General features: G+C 34.3%; 1 protein-coding gene across 1 annotated transcript; it reads left to right on the top strand.

Annotated features, from left to right (window-relative positions):
- Window positions 1-614: 614 nt before the first annotated feature.
- On the top strand, window positions 615-14,499 carry LOC145685174 (uncharacterized). The gene is made up of 2 exons (XM_081757527.1): window positions 615-5,616; window positions 14,486-14,499. Exons 1-2 carry the CDS (start codon window positions 615-617, stop codon window positions 14,497-14,499), a joined length of 5,016 nt encoding a protein of 1,671 aa, XP_081613653.1.
- Window positions 14,500-21,826: the final 7,327 nt, after the last annotated feature.

Below are 21,826 nucleotides of genomic sequence, written 5' to 3'. Positions count from 1 at the left end.
AAGAAGCAGGACAACCACAAAACTCTGTAAAAAAAAAGATGCATCATATTACTCAAACGTAATATTTAAATGCAAATAGTAAAGCACAAATACATTGTGGTAGTGAGAAGGTATTAGTCTTATATTTTTCTTTAACTTACAGTATATCTGTAATAATGTAAAAAAATCACAGCATTCCTAGTCTCTTACAAGGATACTTACGGAAGTGTCACTCACCGATTTGAGTAAACCTTTGTACATTTGTAGAACATCAAACGACAATGGTGAAGATTTAAGGGTGGAAACCTGTTCGGCCGCATTTCATTATTCTTTTGTTTTGTATTTGGCAACACTGGATGATTGATAGTGCTTTATAAGTGTCAACGTGGCGTGTGTGACTGCATAGTGTGTAGTTGCTTATGCATAGCAATTATTGTATTTAGTTGTGTGTTTACAATATAATAAATAGTATATTGTACAACAAACTTTGTGTTCAAAATAATACAGTCCACGAACATTAAAGTGGTCCTTACCGACCGGATTTTGTTCCAGTTGTGCATGTGCATGGTTTGCGAACTTGTGGCGCAGTATCTTCATTTTGTAGTGCATTGTGAAAGTGGTGCAGAATTATAACAATGGAAGAACTCATAGGTAAGAAAACTGTCTTGAAACGTGAAGTGACAAGGTTAATACATAAAGTGAACGAGAATAAAGACAAGCCCAACTTCAGTATCAAGCTGTACACTGAACGTGCTACGCAATTACATGGCGATTGCACAGAGCTCATTACAAAGTTCATTTCTGTGGGTGGTGAAAGTGAGTTTGCAAAATATGACGGAGAATTTAATGAAGTGCAAAATAAGTTGGACTCTGTCTTAGAAATTTTGTACAATATGCAGTCACCTAATACTGAACAGGTAAATACATCAAATAAACAGTACACAGATGTGAAGTTGCCAGACTTAGAACTGCCTACATTTTGTGGTAGAGTGCAAGATTGGCTATCGTTTCGTGACTTATTTGTTGCTGCTGTTCATAATAATAATCGGTTAGGAAATGCTCAAAAGTTGCAGTATTTGAAGACAGCTGTATCAGGAGAACCTGCTATATTGTTGCAGTCTATTTCCATATCTGATGATAACTATAAAGTAGCATGGGAGTTACTTAAATCAATATATGAAGATGTGAGGGAGCTAGCGAATCATATTTTGAGCAAGTTTGTTACTCAACCAGCTGTGAAGAGTGAGTCATCAGGTGAGTTACGAAGATTGGTTGACAATAGTGTTCAGTGTGTGTGTGAACTTAAATCCTTGGGCCTTCCAGTGGAACATTGGGATGTGATTTTAATTTACCATGTGGGTGAGAAGTTAGATAAGAACACCAGAAAACAATGGGAGCTTTCATTGAAGAAAAACGAACAACCAACTTTCGACCAGCTGAAAGAGTTCATATTACAACGTGCCAAAGCGTTAGCTGCAGTGAGTGCAAGGTCACCGGCAGACACGTCTGCTTTAAAAACAAACAAAAAAGGCAACACGTTAGTGCATCATTCAAGTCCAATTGTGTCGTGTATCATGTGTAAAAATAACCACAAGCTATATAAGTGTCAGAAGTTCATAAATATGTCAGTGAATGATAGGCATAGTTTTGTGAAAAAGAATTCGCTTTGTTTCAATTGTTTGACCTTAAATTGTTCCGTAAATAAGTGTAATGTGAAGCAGGGTTGCCACACTTGCAACAAAAAACATCATACTTTATTGCATTTTGAAAAGAAGGATAAAGTAGATCAAGTAAATTGTTCTCATTCTATAAATCAAAAACTAATTCCTCAGGTGTTGTTGTCCACCGCTGTCATAAATATCAAAGATGATGCAAATAAGTTGATACAATTTCGTGCACTTATCGACTGTGGTAGTGAACTATCGTTTGTAACTGAACATTGCGTCCAGAAATTACGCATAAACAAAGAGAAAATAAACATGAGCATATCAGGTGTTACTGGTTCTAACGTTGGAAATTCTCATGCAATAGTTGATTTGTGTTTTCAGTCATTGTACAGTAATAATAATATTCATACTAAAGCAATAGTAGTCCCAAGAATCACAAGTAACTTACCCAGAGTAACTATTCAAAATATAGGTAATTGGGAAATTGTGAAACAAGTAAACTTAGCTGATCCACAGTTTAATAAAAGCGGCCCTATTGATGTGTTATTAGGTGCTGATGTTTTCCCATTATTGTTGCTCAGTGGGAGACACGTAGGTATGAATGGAGCTCCGTCTGCCATTGAAACGGTGTTAGGTTGGGTATTGTGTGGTCAGATTAACTTAACGAATAACACATCAAGTGTTCAGTCATATTTTGTTTCTGTTGATCTCAATAAAACATTGCAAAGATTCTGGGAAGTAGAGGAGTTGCCAACTGTACAACATTTATCCGTTGAAGAGCAAAAATGTGAGCAGTATTTTGCTGAATCTTACAAACGTGATGTTGATGGCAAATATATTGTAAAATTGCCTTTTAAAGAAAATGTTGAGCCTCTAGGTGTATCACGGGACACAGCAGTAAAGCGATTATGTCAGATGGAACGTAAGTTACAGAAAGATCCTGATTTATGTAAACAATATTGTGATTTCATGAAGGAGTACTTAGACTTAGGTCACATGGAAAAAATTCCTGATGTAGAACTTGATAAGCTTGTATCTGAATCTTATTATCTGCCGCATCATTGTGTCTTAAATGAAAGTAGTTCTACCACTAAATTGCGAGTTGTATTTGATGGTAGTGCTAAAACTAGCAGTGGAGTATCTCTCAATGACAACTTAATGGTAGGTCCAAAATTACAAGATGATATTATCCCATTAATATTAAGGTTCAGAACTCATCCAATTGCATTGTGTGCTGATATAGCAAAAATGTACAGACAAGTTAAGGTAGATCAAACTGATTCTGATTACCAGAGAATAGTGTGGAGAGAAACAGTTGACCAACCTATTAGTGATTTTAGATTGTTAACTGTTACTTATGGAACCAGTTCGGCTCCATATCTGGCTGTAAAGTGTTTGCAACAGTTAGCTGTAGATGAAGGTCATTGTTATCCCAGAGCTGCAGAATTAGTCATGAATGATTTCTTTGTTGATAATTTAGTTTCAGGTGCAACTGATAGTAGTGAGGCAATGGCATTGTACTCAGAATTAACAGCATTATTACACAAAGGTGGTTTCGAATTAAGAAAATGGTCTACTAACGATATGAATGTGCTAAATAGTATACCTTCTCACTTAAGAGAAACTCAGTCGTTAATTTGTTTTAATGAAGATGAGAATGTAAAAGCTTTAGGTATACAGTGGAATCCATCAAGTGATTCATTTTCATTTTCTATTGTTGTTCCCACTTCTAAGTCAGTAATGACAAAACGAATGTTACTAGCTGATATTGCAAAATTGTATGATCCGCTTGGTTGGTTATCTCCAGTATCCATTGTTGCAAAATTGTTGCTACAATCATTATGGAAATTAAAAATTGAATGGGATGACGTACTTCCAAATGATATTGCTCGCTCGTGGGAAGCATATTGTCAAGAATTGCCATTGTTGAGACAGATTAAGATCAAAAGGTGTATTTCTTCTGAAAACATTGTGAAATATGATCTAATTGGGTTCTCAGATGCTAGTGAAAAGGCGTATGCTGCAGTAACATATGTACGTTGTATAGATACATCTGGAAATGTACAAGTATACCTGATTGCTGCAAAGACCAAAGTTGCCCCTATAAAGCAAATATCAATACCTAGGTTAGAATTGTGTGCTGCAGTATTGTTATGTAGATTAGTCAATACGGTCATTAAGGCAATGTTAATCAAGTTTGAACAAGTTGTCTGTTACACAGATTCTACTATTGTGTTAGCATGGCTTTCTTCATGTCCGAGTAAGTGGAAAACATTTGTGGCTAACCGAGTATCTGAGATTCAACAATCAATTTTTATTAAATGGGCGCACACATCGAGCAAAGACAACCCAGCTGATTGTAGTTCTCGTGGTTTGAATCCGTCACAATTAGAGTCTTATTCACTATGGTGGAATGGGCCAAAGTGGTTGATGGAATCAGAGTTACCTATTGTAAATATTAATTGCAAAAATCTAGATTCTGTTCAATGTGAGCAAAAGTCTTCAACTGTTAACATGCACATTAAGGTTGACTGTACAATAGTAGATAAATTTTCATCATTATCTAGGTTAGTTTGTGTTACTGCTTGGTGTAAAAGATTTATTAGGAATAGTAAAAGTAACCAGGAGTTAAGATGTAGTGGACCATTAACTACAAAGGAGTTGTCAAATGCATTAATACATTGGATAAAACAAGCTCAAGAATCTGAATATCCACTTGAGATAAAATACTTACGTATGAAAAAACCTTTGCCTTATAATAGCAAACTATTGTGTTTAAATCCATTTCTTGATGAAAATGATGTCATGAGAGTTGGAGGTCGCTTGCAAAATGCTAGTGTAACATATGATTTCAAATATCCTATCTTACTTCCAAAACATGCTAGAATTACAGAACTTCTTGTAAAATCTGAACATATAAAGCATCTTCATGCAGGTTCACAGTTACTTTTATCTGTTTTGCAACAAAAGTTTTGGATTATTGGTGGTCGTGACTTTGTAAGGAAGATTGTAAAAAGTTGTGTAACATGTCACAAACAGTCAAGTGTAACAGCCTCTCAATTAATGGGTCAACTTCCTGTTGGTAGAGTAACACCAACTCGTCCATTTTTGCATTGCGGTTTAGATTATGCTGGTCCACTAATGTTAAAAAATATGAAAAGTCGAAATTCAAAATTGTTCAAAGGTTATGTAGCACTCTTCATTTGTTTCAGTGTCAAAGCAATCCATTTAGAATTGGTAAGTGATGCTTCAACAGAGTCATTTATTGCAGCTTTGAAACGTTTTATAGCTAGAAGGGGAAAACCTACTGATATTTACAGTGATTGTGGTTCAAATTTCATAGGTGCAAACAGAGAATTAAAATCCTTACTGAAACTTGTAACGAATGATGATTCAAGAGAGTCTGTATGTAATTATCTCAGTATGCAATCTATAAATTGGCATTTTAATCCACCATCCTCACCTCACTTTGGAGGCATATGGGAAGCTGGTGTAAAGTCTGTCAAGTACCACTTGAGACGTGTAGTTGGTAACACTATACTCACATTTGAAGAAATTTATACAGTTTTGTGTCAGATTGAAGCATGTTTAAATTCTAGACCATTAACTGCTGTATCTTCTGATCCCAATGACTATCAGGTATTAACCCCTGGTCATTTTTTAATTCATGATGCATTAGTAGGAATACCTGAACCAAATTTATGTGAATTAAAAATCAATCATTTGTCACGCTGGCAATTAACTCAAAGATTGGTCCAACATTTTTGGAACCGTTGGCAAACAGAATATTTGTCTCGGCTGCAACAAAGGCCAAAATGGTGGTGTAAACATGCTAATATCAAGGTCAATGACTTAGTATTAGTGAAGGAAGATAAGACATCTCCTCAGCATTGGAATTTAGCAAGAGTAGTTGCTGTTCATCCTGGTGTAGATAATATTGTTAGAACTGTTACTATTAAAACTAGCAAAGGTATCTTCAAACGACCAATTGTAAAAATTTCTCCTCTTCCATTTAATGAAGAATAATATGTAGTGTTGAAATGATATTTCAAGGTGGGCGGTATGTTCGGCCGCATTTCATTATTCTTTTGTTTTGTATTTGGCAACACTGGATGATTGATAGTGCTTTATAAGTGTCAACGTGGCGTGTGTGACTGCATAGTGTGTAGTTGCTTATGCATAGCAATTATTGTATTTAGTTGTGTGTTTACAATATAATAAATAGTATATTGTACAACAAACTTTGTGTTCAAAATAATACAGTCCACGAACAAAACCAGCCTTTGAACGTTACGGGTAGTCTCCAAGCATAGACAGAAAACCATCATTTAATATAGAAAAAAATATACTGCCAGGGAGGGTTAGGACAGATGATACAGAATTTGACGTCAAAATTACAAAATTCAAAATGGCAGATCCAATATCGTGATTACAATTACAAAATATCTTCTGGTTTGAAATTCTCTGCAGTTAGTCAAGAACAATTATAGTTGGCAGAGATTACTACGAAGACGTTGCAGACCAATTTGAAACCCCTTTCTGTGTATTTTAATGGGATGCTTGATAGCGTTTACAGGGACACAAACAGTAGAAAGTGTAGCACAAGCAATAAATCTATGACTCACAGCTACAGCATACATCCTTTAATTTCTGAAAATGGTGTTTTTATCACCGTTGTTAATTATTTTGCAGGAAAATAATGGAACATTTGATCCTATAGTTCACATGATTTCAAGAGGTTTTTCTCCCAATGTCTAATGTAAAGTCCATTTTGTAATTAGATTCTTGTAGTGGTCACAATTCATAAACTTTTCAACCTATTTTACGAACAAAAGAGTACGTGAAAATAGAAACCATTCTGCACTAACAACTGGTAGAATTCAGCCTCTTGATGTGTTCATCGTTAGGCCGCGGAAATACTTCTTAAGACATTTTACTGATATTGTCCTCTACAACTATAACATAAATTTACATATCCGTAATAATATAATTTAGATCCAAATCACTGATTCATAATCAGTTTCCTTCTTCCAGATTTGTAAATCTTATTAGATATGCGTGATACAAAAACAGTTATTTGGAAGAAGATTGTGCCGCATTTTGCAATTTGTCACAGTTAATGTTGTAATAAGGTGAACTTGGTGTAAACAATTTTTATGCATCACACACTTTTTTTTTTTTTTTTTTTTTTTTTACGAAATATCATTACTGTGAAGCGTTTTCTCAATGAATTTGTAATTATAACAATTGAGGATATATGAAATTCTGACATAGTGAGAAGCTTGGGAACTCACTATACATAAGCACCCCGAAAAGGGAGAGGGGCAGAGACTTTAATCAAGCACTCCGTTAAAATAAAGAGATTCAAATCAATAGAAAGGGGTTTCAAATCGGTGTGCAAACTTCTCCTAGTAACACCTGCCTACTGTTCTTGACTAACTGCAGAGAATTTCAAACCAGAGGACATTTTGTAATTGTAACCATTATATTGGATCCACCATTTTGAATTTTGTAATTTTGACGTCAAATTCTGAATCATCTGTTCTACCCCCCCCCCATGGCAGTATGTTTTCTTCTATATTAAATGATGGTTTTCTGTCTATGCTTGGAGACCACCCCCATCGTTCAAAGGGTGGTTTCTACCCTTAAATCTTCACCATTGCCGAAACAAAAAAAAAAAAAATGTGTTGCTTATTTTTCGATGTTCTACAAATGTGCAAATTTTCATTAAAATCGGTGAGTGACACTTCCGTAAGTCTCCTTGTTAGTCATGCTATAGAACACCGTTTTCCAATCTTCCTGGTGCTGCGAACTCTTGCAGTGACTACTAACTGGGCGGTGTTATGCAACAACCAGTCAACCTACAAATTTTAAAAAAATGAGTTAACCCTGCTTGAGGGTTCGAAAATATGTAAGGAACTTACTAAAATATCCTGGTAACGTGTTTGCGATCGGTCTGCCATCTAAGAAGAGAAAAGTCAACACACATACGGTAATATCTTATGGGTTCGAGAAGCCTATAACTGCGATTTCCTCAAAACTGACTCGTGGATTGAATGGTTGTTGCATAACACCGGCCAATTCTTCGTGGCTCACCGTGAAACAAAAAAAGAAAAAGAAAAAAGAAAATAATATGTATTTTACGTATCACAAAATGAAGTGATAAATTAAAATTTTACACAAAATATATCATTTATTAGAATGCAATACTGTTGTAAATAGAGACATACGAACAAAATACGATAATACTAAATACAGTTAGGCCTAATATTATGAATTCAACGGTTACCTAATGTGATAATTCATGCTATTTTTTTAAAGTCAACTTCCATATATCTGGATTGAAACTAGATAATTTCAGACGAGATATGTACGTTAAATATGCTTTTATATTTGTTTTTCATATGTGTTTGATGAAAAACGTTTTCTAGCACAGATAGGTAGTGTCAAATGGCTATACGTGTTTTACAGTCCTTTTAGAAATATTTGGATAACGAAGGAAACAGCATTTTGAACGTCGAATTACAAGATTGCTCGATAAAAATGATATGGAATCTTTAAGTTTTATGTCCCACGATTATGCAGGCTAGGCTAAAGGAGACACTAATGATGAGAAATGAATGAAATGGTGGTATGAAGAAAGTGGGAGGAAACGGGAGAATCCCGAGAAAACCCACGCACACGGTGTTTGTCCATCACAAAGTTCACTTGGCGTGGGCTGAGATCGAACCAAGGATCCCATACACCAGAGGTGAACGCTCTACCGCTGAGCCACCGCGGCCCAAGATTGCTCCATAAGTTAGTTGTTCTTCTCGACAGAAGATAGTCGATAACCTATCTAGAAAAGGAACTTTCCTGCAATGATTTTTTTTTCAGGACAACTCGGAAAATGTCAGAGGCCAATCGTTTCATATAATCATATACTTTCAGTGATATCTCTAGAAGAGGTTGTTCACTGAAATCAATGAAATCATCAAGTTCGTAAAAAGAATTGTTTCCTTCCTCCAAATGTTTGCACCACAAATTGAACTTCTCGATTGTTGCCTCTAACTTGTTTTATACAGAAAACACAGTGACAGATGCACTTTGAAGGTTCGAGTAAAAGTATTCAAGGTGATAATTGGTGACAGGATTTGATTTTGAGTTTAGCATTCTTTTCAGCAGCGAGGCTACATGAGATGTGGACCTACAGCTTAGCGTAAGATCCAAACCACACGAGCTCCCGCCGGAAATTGAACCCGGGTCTCCCACGCTAATGGCGCATATGCTTATTGCTTAGCCGCGAGGGAGCTCGGGAAGAGGATTTCAAATATATTTTGATAGTTAAGTTCTTTGTAAGAGCATTGTAGTATCATTTAGGTACATCATAGAGGGAACCATAGCAACATCAAGCAAAAAGTTGACTAAAAATGCTAATTGCAAATTACAAACATCCCAGTTGTAAGCAAGATGATAAGATAAAGGTTAATGAAAATAAAGTACCCGGCACTCGGTGGTCCGCGGACTGCAGATTGGGAAACACTGCAGAGTTGTCATTTCCAACTGACCTATGATAATGTAGGAACATAGTTTTAAAGTCGGAAGAAGGGCTGTGAGAAGTAGATATGGAAAGAGAGGGGAGAGGTCCAAGTAGGAGAATAAAACGAAACTAGTGTTTTCAGTGTCTTAGTTATAATAAATCAAAGACTAGCGTATCTGGAAAGCTATTGGCTACATCATAGATTCCTGTTTGCCTGTCACTGCTGTCTTTTATCAACGCCAAGTAGAGGTCTATACGGACTCGGGCCGAGCTCGCGGGCCTAAGCCCGACCCAGCATGCGGGCCGGACTCGGATCTACAGGGTATATATCACTTCGGGGTCGGGCCGGGCTCGGGCCGTAAACTTTTAAAAATACTATCATATTTCTCGGCTCTTTTCGGCCTAGCTTTGTAAATATACAAGGATGTTTATTGGACTGTTCATTCTGGAGAACTTTTAAAGCACAACCAAAAAATTAAACCTCTAGTTGCTGTACATAAACATACAATTTTGCTGTAGGGTAAACCTACCTAACTTCGTGATATTAAGGAGGATGACTGAGAAATACACATTTCCAAGCATACAGGATAGATGTAATTTCTATATTAGAAAGACCAAACATAAACACAACTGCTGTAGTGAAAGAAGCACAAATAATACAGAAGAAAGAATATAAAGAAACAGAATACACAATATGTGTAAGCTACCTAACTTCGTGATAGCATATCTTATTCCGTGAGGGTGTGTACCTAATTTCGTGATACTGTAGTATACTCACGTTATGTTAATTATCACCGTCTGTATCACTCATTTGTCATTGCACAAATGCTGCACATGAAAATGGTTATGTCAGCTGAATTTAAACTCTTTCTCCTTTCATGAAACCACCGTAAACAGGAGCAGCACTGTATCCTGGGGCTACAATTCTTTCCCGAACAGTAGCGCTCGGTACTACTAGCGCTCAACTCATCATTTGCTTACCTGACACTTGTTCTTTTTAGCTGGAGAATCACGTTGCACTATAGTGACATTTGCCGTCGACTTGTGGCCTGATCAGGAAGATGAACTATTGCCTTCATGTCTCGTCGAGCTTTTCTGCTACAAACAGTGTTGTTTTTGTCAGGCAGGATTGAATTCAGTACACAGAGGACTATCCATCGATGGTGTAGAACTACTGGTCTAAGCGAGTGATTCATCCTTAGCGCATACAGACCTAGTTGGGTCCAGGGAGGAATCGAGATGTCTTGGGGCTGTTCAAGTGTTTTACTGGATACTGTGTGAGGATTCAGAGGAAATATTTCCATTTTAGTGAAACCAGATATGATATTATTTACGGAAAATGCTTTAATGAAGGAAAAGTTGAAGAGAGAGTGAAACTCAAAACGACCATGAGCCATTTTGACACAAAATTTATAAGAATATGATGCAATTTGATAAGCATCTATTGCTTTACAGTTGCATTATTTCTTCAAGATTTCACATAAAATGACATCCAGAGTATTTTTAGAGCAAACGTCTGTTACAAAAGCTACACAATAACACAAAACACAAAATATTTGGTCTTCGAAGGTCAGTTGACTGAGAACTACTTTCTACCCTGTGCACCAACTAACATCGTGAATGACGTCCGCACGGTAACAGTTGCCACTGGAAAACCTTTTCACCGCTTGTCGGTATTCCTACCCTCTCTTGAGCACCGCTGTAACTCTATCTATAATGCATACGTTTCTCTGTGAAGAATAATTTGTCTCGTATCACGAAATAAGGTATATCACGAAGTTAGGTAGGTTTACCCTACATAAAAAAAAAGAAATAATTATTAAGTTTCTGTAATTCGGGCTTATTTCGGATTCATTTGATTATCACACGAGCTCGGGCCTGAGTAGAGCCTAAATGCTAAAACATGTGTCGGACTCGGGTCGGGCCTCACATCATAAATTCATGATCAGGGCCAGACCTGGACTAAAATTTCCGGCCCATGCAGACCTCTAACGCCAGGTTCTTTGTTTTCTTCTTGTTCTCTCTATGTCGTCTACTGAAAGTGGGAGCAACAAGTTGTGAGGTAGCGTTGCCAACTGGCAGGTATTACATCGGCCTGGCTAGAAATATTGCTGTTATTTTGATTAAGGCTGGTGACCGGTGCAAATTTGTTACCAGTCCCTTTATGATCGGTATTTTGAAATCTGTAATCGAGAATAAAACACCGAACATCGAAGTTCTCAACAGTACCTTTACAAATACAAGTTTCAGTTTTATTATACATTTTGCGATATTAAAAAAAAAAAAAATCTAAATTTAAATTGTCCATCGGTTGTTGGGAAATAACTGGTAGGTATTTCGTTAGTACAGTGTTTGTTACATTGTTTACTTTCATGTCCCTAGCTGCCGAATACAACTTTCATTAAATTTCCAACTTCCTCCTTAGGACTTCTTAAAGCAATTTCCTATAGTTGAAGTATAAGTTTAAAGAGTAAATTTCATTTTGTAAATTCCAAATTACCTCGTAAGGATTAATATACTTTTGTTCATCTGTTTCGATAATTTTAAAGAAGTGACAATTACTGATAAATACAATAAAATGATCAATACAAATTTCAGTTTCTCATTTTTAGCAAAATTTACCTGTTAAGCTTATTAGCGAATGTACTAAGGAAATACAGAATACAGGTGCTAATGCACTTTTGTCGACGATAGTACATTTCCTTTCCATGGCTTTGTCCGAACAGATATATTCACACTTAGGCCTATATCATAGGGAATTTTGAGGGGTGTCAGTAATTTTATTTTCCAGAGTTGACAACCCTATTGTGACGTCACAGAGCATCCAGTTGGAAATGAGAGCTTGAGCATAGGTTGCAGAAGGTATCCATAACGAAAAAGTTTTTAATGGAATATTTTATAACGTTACGGTTTATGCATTCAAATGCTACACAGTTTAAAATTTTCTTGGAAAAAACTTTTTGAAGCTCCAAATATTCTTCTGCTATGCGCGAGTAATATTAATTGCGACCATGTAAAAAACCCTTCTGCTAGCTTCCTATAGCGATAGATTTTTTTCTCTAACTACTAACTTTAAATGCACATAATTATCTTTATTTATTGTCTAAGAACTATAAGAGCCTAAATTTGAGACTACAACATAATTAATATTTTACTTACCTTTCCCAGATGCTACGTCCTTTATGAATAATTTCTTTAAAGCCGTGTATTGGTGTTTCTTGCAAAACACGTCTGACGTAAATCATCATATTGTTAATGTAATTGTGACAATGTTGAAGGAACAGATCAATGCAGAAGTTGAATATTTGCTAAACAAAATACTAAAAGATTTTCAATTATTTTAATTATCTACATGCAGAAAATTCTTCACAAATTAACAAGAAATACCTTTTATCTATTTTTCATTCACATAGTTTTCAACTACATTAGGTTTAACATTGTAGCTAAGGAGATTCTTGAAATGCCTTTAATGAACAATCATTCCCTAAGGGAGTTTCAAGATAAGTAAACATTTTATCCTCTTAGTACAAACTAAACCTGTGTTAGATGAAGCACTTTAATATTCCGTAAATGGCTTTAAACGATTATAGAATGTTGTTGAACAATCAAGATGGATTTTGGTTAATTCATTGGATTCAACGTCCCTTTCGAGCATGAGAAAAATTACAACACAAATTGTGTTCCTGATTTTACTCGTATATAAATATTTCAATTTTAAGTATTTGTAATTTTTTTGGGGCTACATCATATTTTACTAATTTTACATGCATTACAATTTGATGAAATTTCAATTTATTGATAAAGCTAATAAACTTCGTTAAATACATTAAAGAGGAGCACTAAAACGTACCTTTATAAATAATTTATAATAAGAATTATGAATATCTAAATATTTTTACCTAGATGTTTATAAAACCCATAACGCTTATATATTTTGAGGGTTGCATATTAGCATTATGCGAAACGTACTTTTATGATGAATTATGGATAGACACCATCAAAGTAGGCTTTGCCAGTGAAGATACCGACAAATTTACTTCATTAACGAATTCAACCGAGATAATCGCTCTAGCTATCTATTGCAATAAACAAGATTCAAAAACTTGCTTTCTTCAAGAATTATCGTGTGGAGCAACGTACGTACGTACTAACATTACAACATTATCAGGTTCACTACCGTGAAGCTAATAAAAAATGTTACATCATAATATTAATATGACTGTCAATACTTCTTTGAAGGTATCATATTCTTTCTTTTACAAATATCCAAACAGCTGAAACATGCTCAGCCGTCAGATACGCTTCCGTGCATGATTAACGTCGTAGTATAGTGACTGCGACAACTCGTGAAGACTAGGTTCTACACGAATCATAAAACTGTTTTCTCTCATGTGTGATGCAACGGCAAAATTCGGTACGATTCGTGGAGTTGTCTTCCGAACGCATACTTGAGAAAAATGAAACAGCAGAAGTAGAAAACATGGCAAACGAGCGACAAATAATAAATCTTAAAGAACTTTTGCAAGAAGACTAGCAATTATTCGAATTAAATGTTAACAATAATTACAGCAAAAATATCAAACATTATTATTATTATTATTATTATTATTATTATTATTATTATTATTATTATTATTATTATTATTATTATTATTATTATTATTATTAATAATAATAATAATAATAATAATAATAATAAGAAGAAGAAGAAGAAGAAGAAGAAACTTATGAGATATCCAACAACACTCTACACTCAAGTGATGTTCTCCGTATATCGCGAGAGATGACACTAGCAAAATTGTATAGGTGGCGGTTGACGACCGGGACACATCCTCGCGTTCTATTTCGTTGATGAAATTGTTCTCGCGATCACTATAAGAGGCCGACTAACACGTGATGCTAACTTCCCTATTTGGTGATACATTGGTGGTGTTATCCATGATTTATATCGAAAGAAGCCAGACACGACTATTCTGCAGGGTTGTACACACACGTAAGGATAAGAGTTAATTATTTAATCTTCCTTAATTTCTCCTAGTATGTTTGGACAACCCTTTTGGAAAAGTCGTGGCTGGCTTTTTTCTGCATAAATCGCGCGTAACATCATAAATGTGTTACGAGTTCCCAAGTAGCGCAGATCATTGGCCCAACGCTAGGAAATGGTTAATTTGTTGCAATTGTTGGGTCAAAGATGGGCCAGCATATGTGCTACTTAGGTCAGCATCATGTGTTAGTCAAACTATTAATATGACCCTAAAAATGACTCTGCATAGGACCCAGTGTGTTTAGAATCTAGTGTTTTTATATTTGTGTCACTTAGATTGGGATAAATGAAAAACTTTAATTTAGAGAAAGTTGTAAATCATTAGAGTGGCAAGTTTTGTAAAGGTACTACTACGGTTGTATAATCCAAGTCTCTTTTTCAAGCATTTCTCTGGACAAAGATGCCCTCATCGGTTGCAACTAGAATGAATATTTTTAAAATGTATCGCTTCTCGTGCTGAGGAGTGTTGTATGGTGATACATTGAAAGTTTTCCTGTATCAATAATTATATAAGAAAGTTGTAAATAGGTCATTCCATGTCAAATCACCTAGAGCACTGTGCTTTAATGTCTCAGATTCCCTTAAATTTTTTTCATACATAAATATCAAATGAAGTTATGCTAAATTAATTTTTTCTGATTTTTTGGATGAGAAATGGGCCGGGGAGAAATTTTTGAAAAATGTTAATTTTGCTTCAATTTTACTTTCCGGCACTCAGCATCATGGAACAAAATTACCATAACTTCCTTATTTTTGAAGTTATTGGGCTCATCCAGATGTCAAATGAAAGCTTAATATTTGCTCTTTCAGTAGATTTTAAGTAACCTTTCAAAAGGTTACACTGTCAAACATAAATGGGCATACAAAACAAATTATGTCATTGCTCAAAAGTTACAACTATGAAACTTTTGAAACTTTTTTGTAAATTCATCTTAACACGTACATGGTACGGTTAAAAAGTAAAGAGGGTGTTTTTTTTGTTTTTTTGTAATTATTATTTTTAATGTACGGAAATATACAGTTTTTAAGTTTTGTTACAAATTATGTCATTGCTCGTAAGCTACAACTATGAAACTTTTGAAACTTTTTAAATAGAATTATCTTAGCACATACGTGATATGGTTAAAAAATAAAAAAGTGTGCTTTTGGTACTTTTGTATTTATTTTTATTATTATTTTGGTATTTTATACGTACGGAAATATACAGTTTTAAGTTTTGTTACAAATTGTGTCATTGCTCGTAAATTACAACGGTGAAACTCTTGAAACCTTTTTTTTATAGAATCATGAAAAATGAAATGAAATCTTTGAGTTTTACGTCCCACGATTATGCCGATTAGGCTAAACGAGACGGTGATGATGAGTGATGAATGAACTGGTGGAATTAAGAAAGTGGGAGGTAACGCGAGAACCTCGAGAAAACTCACGCACACGGTGTTTGTCCACCACAAAGTTCACTTGGCGGGGGCTGGGATCGAACCCGAGACCCCTAGCACCAGAGGTGAACGCTCTACCACTGAGCCACCACGGATCCTTTTTTATAGGATCATTTTAGCACATACATGATATGGTTAAAAATAAAAAGTGTGTTTTTGGTATTTTTTCATTATTATCTTTGTACGTTGGAGTGTAATTTATGAATCGCTCTGGGCCTTCTATATTCTACTGGCCAGAAAATGATGACTTTTATTAGATACCTTTTGAAAGTATCATCTGGGAACTTCCTGTTCTATCTCTTACAAGCCAATCAGACCGGAATTACGCAACTGGAAGCAAAATTAAAAGAAGACATCATATCATCAATGAAAAGAATGAGCTGTGAAATATAGGTCACATTTTATATGTAAATCTAAGTAATTCCAACAAGTATTACTGGTATATATGGTTATTGTTTTCATCTATGTACATTAGTCTATTATTTCTTATTTCTGTTGATAGGGTTTGTAATAATCACTCAACCCATTACATTCCTAGGCCTATATTTTCCATTCACAAAACCGCAAGATTATTAGAAAAAAGGTATCCCAGTTTGTTATTTAATCATACCTAGTAAATGAAAACTAATCCTATAAAAAGTTACAAAAGTTTGATAGTTGTAAGTGATGGTACAATTGGGAAAAAAGTTGAAAGTCGTAGTTAAAGTACAAAAATATATATTATGGTAATACCAAAACTACACATTACACCGGAATCCGGAATTGGCCATCACTACTTCAGAGGAAAGGCATAATCTGTTAACAACAGTAAATGTGCATATTTCTGTACATTTAAAACACATAATAATAATAATAATAATAATAATAATAATAATAATAATAATAATAATAATAATAATAATAATAATAATAATAATAATAATAATAATAATAATAACAAAAATATCAAAAACACCCTTTTTATTTATTAACTATATCATGTATGTGATAAAATAACTCTATAAAAAGAAGCTTCAACAGTGTTATAGTTATAACTTATGAGCAATGACACAATTTGTAACAAAACTTAAAAGTGTATATTTTCATACATGTAAATTTCAAAATAATAATAATAATAATAATAATAATAATAATAATAATAATAATAATAATTACAAAAATACCAAAAGCACCCTTTTTATTTTTTAACCATATCATGCATGTGCTAAGGTGATTCTATTTAAAATGTTTCAAAAGTTTCATAATTGTAACTTACGAGCAATGACATAATTTGTATCCAAACTTATAACTGTATATTTCCATACATGTAAAATACCAATATATATATATATATATTAGTTACAAATTACCAAAAGCACCCTTTTTATTTTTTTAACCATACCATGTATGTCCTAAAATGATTCTATTTAAAAAGTTTCAAAAGTTTCATAGTTGTAGCTTACGAGCAATGGCACAATTTGTAACAAAACTTAAAACTGTATATTTCCGTACAAAAAAATAATAATTACAAAAATACAAAAAAAACACCCTCTTTACTTTTTAACCATACCATGTACAGTACGTGTTAAGATGAACGTTCAAAAACGTTTCAAAAGTTTCATAGTTGTAACTTTTGAGCAACAGTAAAATTTATATTAAAAAAAAACTAAAATTTGTTTTTTATGCCTATTAATGTTTGACAATGTAACGTTTTGCAAGGTTACTTAGAACCCACTGAAAGAGCAAAAATTAAGCTTTCATTTGGCACCTGGATAAGTCCAATAACTTCAAAAATAAGGAAGTTATGGTAATTTTGTTCCATGATGCTGAGTGCCGGAAAGTGAAATTGAAGCAAAATTCACACTTTTCAAAAACTTCTCCCCGGCCCATTTGTCATGCAAAAAATGGAAAAAAAAATATTTTAACATAGTTTCATTGGTATTAATGTATGAAAAAATTTTGGGGATAATCTGAGACATTGAAGCACGGACATGTTTTAAAATTAGGTGATTTGACATGGAATGACCCAAATACGACATACCAACTACGTAATGAGAAAATAGTTAAATATTGATAAATATTTGTTGATATACGCGTTTAAGAAAAAGAAGATACCGTATATTTTTCCCGCTAGAAAGATAATATTGAACGTAGTATTAATTTAAGAAAATCTAGAAAGAATAAATTATTTTACTCCGTGCAAATAAATCACTATTTACATCATTTTTTTAAAAAATTTAAAGTATTTAGAAGAATATCTTGTACTTGTCCTTGTCTTTTAAATTGCCCCTCAAGTAAGTTTTAAACAAACATCATTCATTCGGATAAACTCACATTTAAACTTTTCTCATCTAATCACAATATAAGCAGTAAGTGAAATCAAATTCTACAGAGTGGAACTGCACACTAAGAATGTACATACTAAGTTTTCAATATTTCATAAAAGTTTGGTTTTTAAAATGAGTTTAGCACCACTATTGCAATTTAAGTAGCACTCATAGTTAGGGCTATTTCGGTATACTCATCTCATATTCCTGCCTCCCTAAAATTAATCACCACTCAGTAAAATATTTTGCTAATAACCCTTTCTCAAGGTTTGTAATTCCTCTACGACAAAAAATGTGTTATACAACACAATTTTTACACAGGACAGTGGTAGTCCAAGTATGACTACTGCTTTACCATGTTATTTCAACACTAAGTGCCTAGTGTTACTTTTAACACATGTTTCCGTTTTGACACAGATCCGATGTTGAATGGTGTTTAATCAGACAACGGAATTCATTTTTGCAACTTAAAAATAATACATCAGCGGTGTTAAAGAACTTCGTGGATGAACGGAGGAACGCAGAAATAGAAACACTGCCCGAGGTTCTTTCAATACATCCCCACTTGTAAGTATTAGTAACAACCCAGCTTGCATAATGAAAGCAATCTACTGAGATTCAAATGTTGATAACTGTGAAAGTCATCAGCGATAAGCCAAATCTATTAGTTGCTAAGGAGAATGACTTAGCAAAGGAACCACCCACAGCCATTTCAAAATTCTGTTTGCTGGGGTAGATATTTTATTTTGTGCTATAAACAAAGCTTTAAGCGGTATATTTGTCATTTTTACCAAGTAACGAAGAACGCAGCATATTTTTTGTAATCTTTCATAAAAATAGTTTTGTGAGTCTATGAATTGACATTAGCAGAAATTTTGCCATATGTTTTTCCATGATTTTAACTCTTGACCTTTATGTATTTTAAAGCATGAAGACTCTTCAAGATTCCATTAAGCCAAGAACATTTGACAACGTGTTTTGATTACTTTACTGGTCATTTCCCAATCATCTTTCATTCATGAAGCTGGTTGCCAAATTGCATCATTAAAGTTCTATGTTTCACTCCTGTTAACAACTTTTAAAAATTTATGCCAATACTTTATTATTCCTCATAATAGTCATTTCCGATTAATTGGAAAGAAAGTTTTATTACAATCGTAGTTGTTTGACAACTGTATACAAAATAATACCAATAATGTGTTACTAACCATGTCAGGAAGTTGATTGGACCACTACCATTTCATCCATTTGCTGCAAAAACCGATAGCGATGAAATAGCAACAGGCATGGATTAAAATTTAACACAACTCAATTAACACAGAGCCATTGTATTAAATTAACACAGCAATTTTTACTGTATATATTCAGTATTTGTAGGTTCAGCAAAATCCAAACTTAACACAAACTACTTTTCTCTATATTCTCCATCTTCGTTATGTCAAAGGAAACTGTACTGAAATCTGAAGTAACTCACAAATATGTATGGCACATAATCTGTAATGCTTTCCAAATTTGAAAGGAGTTTTTAAAACGATCTTGGTATGAACGTTTCCTCGAAAAATTTAAAGAAATGTCTGTATTTTTTTAACAGTGCTTTCCTCAGTCTGTTCTTCCTTCTGGAAACTACCATCCTTCTCTTATCTACTATTTGTAGATCCTTATAGTTTTCCTTTGTTTCTTTCTCTTTTACTTTACATTCGCATGTTTAGCCCTTTCGTACCGTTTTATCTGGATTTCTGAAGAAAGAGTAGAATGAATCCAGCATGACTCACGATACAGTATTGGAGGTAGCCAATGCAGTGCTACATGTCACAATGCAATCACACAAGATACACGAGGGAATTAGTAGGATACACTACGTAGAAAAACTTTCAAATGAAATCCTAACCGTATGGTATTCCAATTTCTAAGTAACATATTACATATTTTTCGCTCGAAACAAAAGTGTTTTGCACGTGTACGTTATGACTGCTTGCTTCTCTTCCCTTCTCCGTACTCATATTGTTGATTTTTCGTCTTTGTTCCACGTTTTCTAGATTTATTTTTCCATTTTCTTCGTCTGATCTTCTCATTCCTTGCGTACTCTTCATCCTTCCCTCCTATTCATAGCCAAGAAGAAACCATTCAATTGAGTCGGTGCATTAAATTTTGAACGAGAATTTGTGCATGAGGAGAGTGTCCGCAAAATTCTTTTCAGGCTTTAAACGCCAAACACAACATTCCTGTGTGTCGTCAGGCTCCTTACTCACCCGATATGGTTCCTTCTGATTATCGGTTATTTCCCAAGCTTAAAATGCCACTATAAAAGGGACCAGCGCAATGCGACACCATGCCTGCTCACCATTCCAAAATCTGCGTTCCAGAAGTGTTTCCAATATTGGCGGAAGCTCTGGGAGAAGAGTGTGCATTACCAAAGGGACGACTTTGAAGGAGATTACTGTTTCGGATTTCCAAATCAATAAATGTATTTTTGGCAATCTAAGGTTCCATACTTTTTGAACACAGCTCGTATAAATAAATTTAAATATATCATTTCTTTGAGGTCATTTCTCTCGCATCCTTATGGACAGATATATTTTTAAATAGTTACATTAAACTCAGCAACCTCGAAAGAATATAATTAGCTCAATTAAGAAGGTATCCAAGAATGAGCACTTTTAGCATTGACATAAGGCGATACATCCAAGCTCTTAAATTTGAGGTTACTTTTATCGTGATCCCATGGATAGATATATTTAAAAATGGTTTGATTGGATTCATCATCCTCAAATTACTGTCAAAAGTGAACGAGAAAAGACAACAGAATTTTCGTAAGAATCAGAAATATATAGAAACTTGGACACCTTTAACCAGTGCCATGAGCGTTAGTTCCTTACCACATATTGCGGAGAAAAATGACCTACAATAACTTTACCGAGTCAGACATAATTTTAATGTCAATTCTAACCCTAATTTCTATAACAGAACTTTTTTGTTGGTTCTGCTATGGCAGGTACGTTTGTTTTGTAATCCTACTCTCTTACATGTTAGAGGCGAAATAATGTAGTGGGGAACAGCGTATACTCTGAAAGTTGACCGTGTATAATGATCTGTACATCCGCCAACTACACCGCATTGAAGCCCGAGCTGTGGTTTGGAGCTCATGTTAATAATAAGGCCCCACTTTCATAATCTTGATGTTACATGTTGCATACAGCACGAAAACTTACAAAGAAAGAAAGATAAAAAGAAAGAAAGAATATGCTATGATTTCGAAATGAAATATTTCTGTTTAACGTCCCGCTATTATGCTCTTCAGGCTAAGATGATTAAAGCAAATGAATGATAATGGAAGAATTAGTGGAATGAGAAAGTAGGAGGAAACGGGAATACCCCGAGAAAAGCCACAGACACGATGTTGTCCACCACAAACTTACTTGGCCGATTATCAAACAGGGGTCGTAACGCACCAGCGGTAAGCGCTCTGCTACCTTGCCCCTTGCTATGATTTCGAGTTGTCTTAAAATTAAATTGGACATAGAAACACATATACTGTATATTCAAAATATAGCATTTTAATACATACTTTTTTCCAATCTTATTTCTAAAAAACCAAACCTGGAAAATACTGGCATTAGTCTTCACTTACATATAAACCACTTTGTATGTTGTACTAGAGAGCCATAAATTAATTATCTACGCAAAAAAATACAATGTCACAATGCTTCCTTAATATAATTATCATTAATTGTATCAGCAATAATGCCTACATCGCAGGAAATTGTCCAATCATGTATATTTTTTCCTACATCACTTTCTTATTATACAGGAACACATAAAATGTGATAATTACCATGTTGTCAGGAAAGAAAACATCAGACGCTGTTGTAATGTTA

The sequence above is a fragment of the Thermobia domestica genome, chromosome 5 (assembly GCF_964235325.1).
Source record: "Thermobia domestica chromosome 5, izTheDome1.hap1.1, whole genome shotgun sequence".
NCBI classification, from domain to species: Eukaryota; Metazoa; Arthropoda; class Insecta; order Zygentoma; family Lepismatidae; genus Thermobia; species Thermobia domestica.
This window is presented reverse-complemented; position numbering and strand designations above follow the sequence as displayed.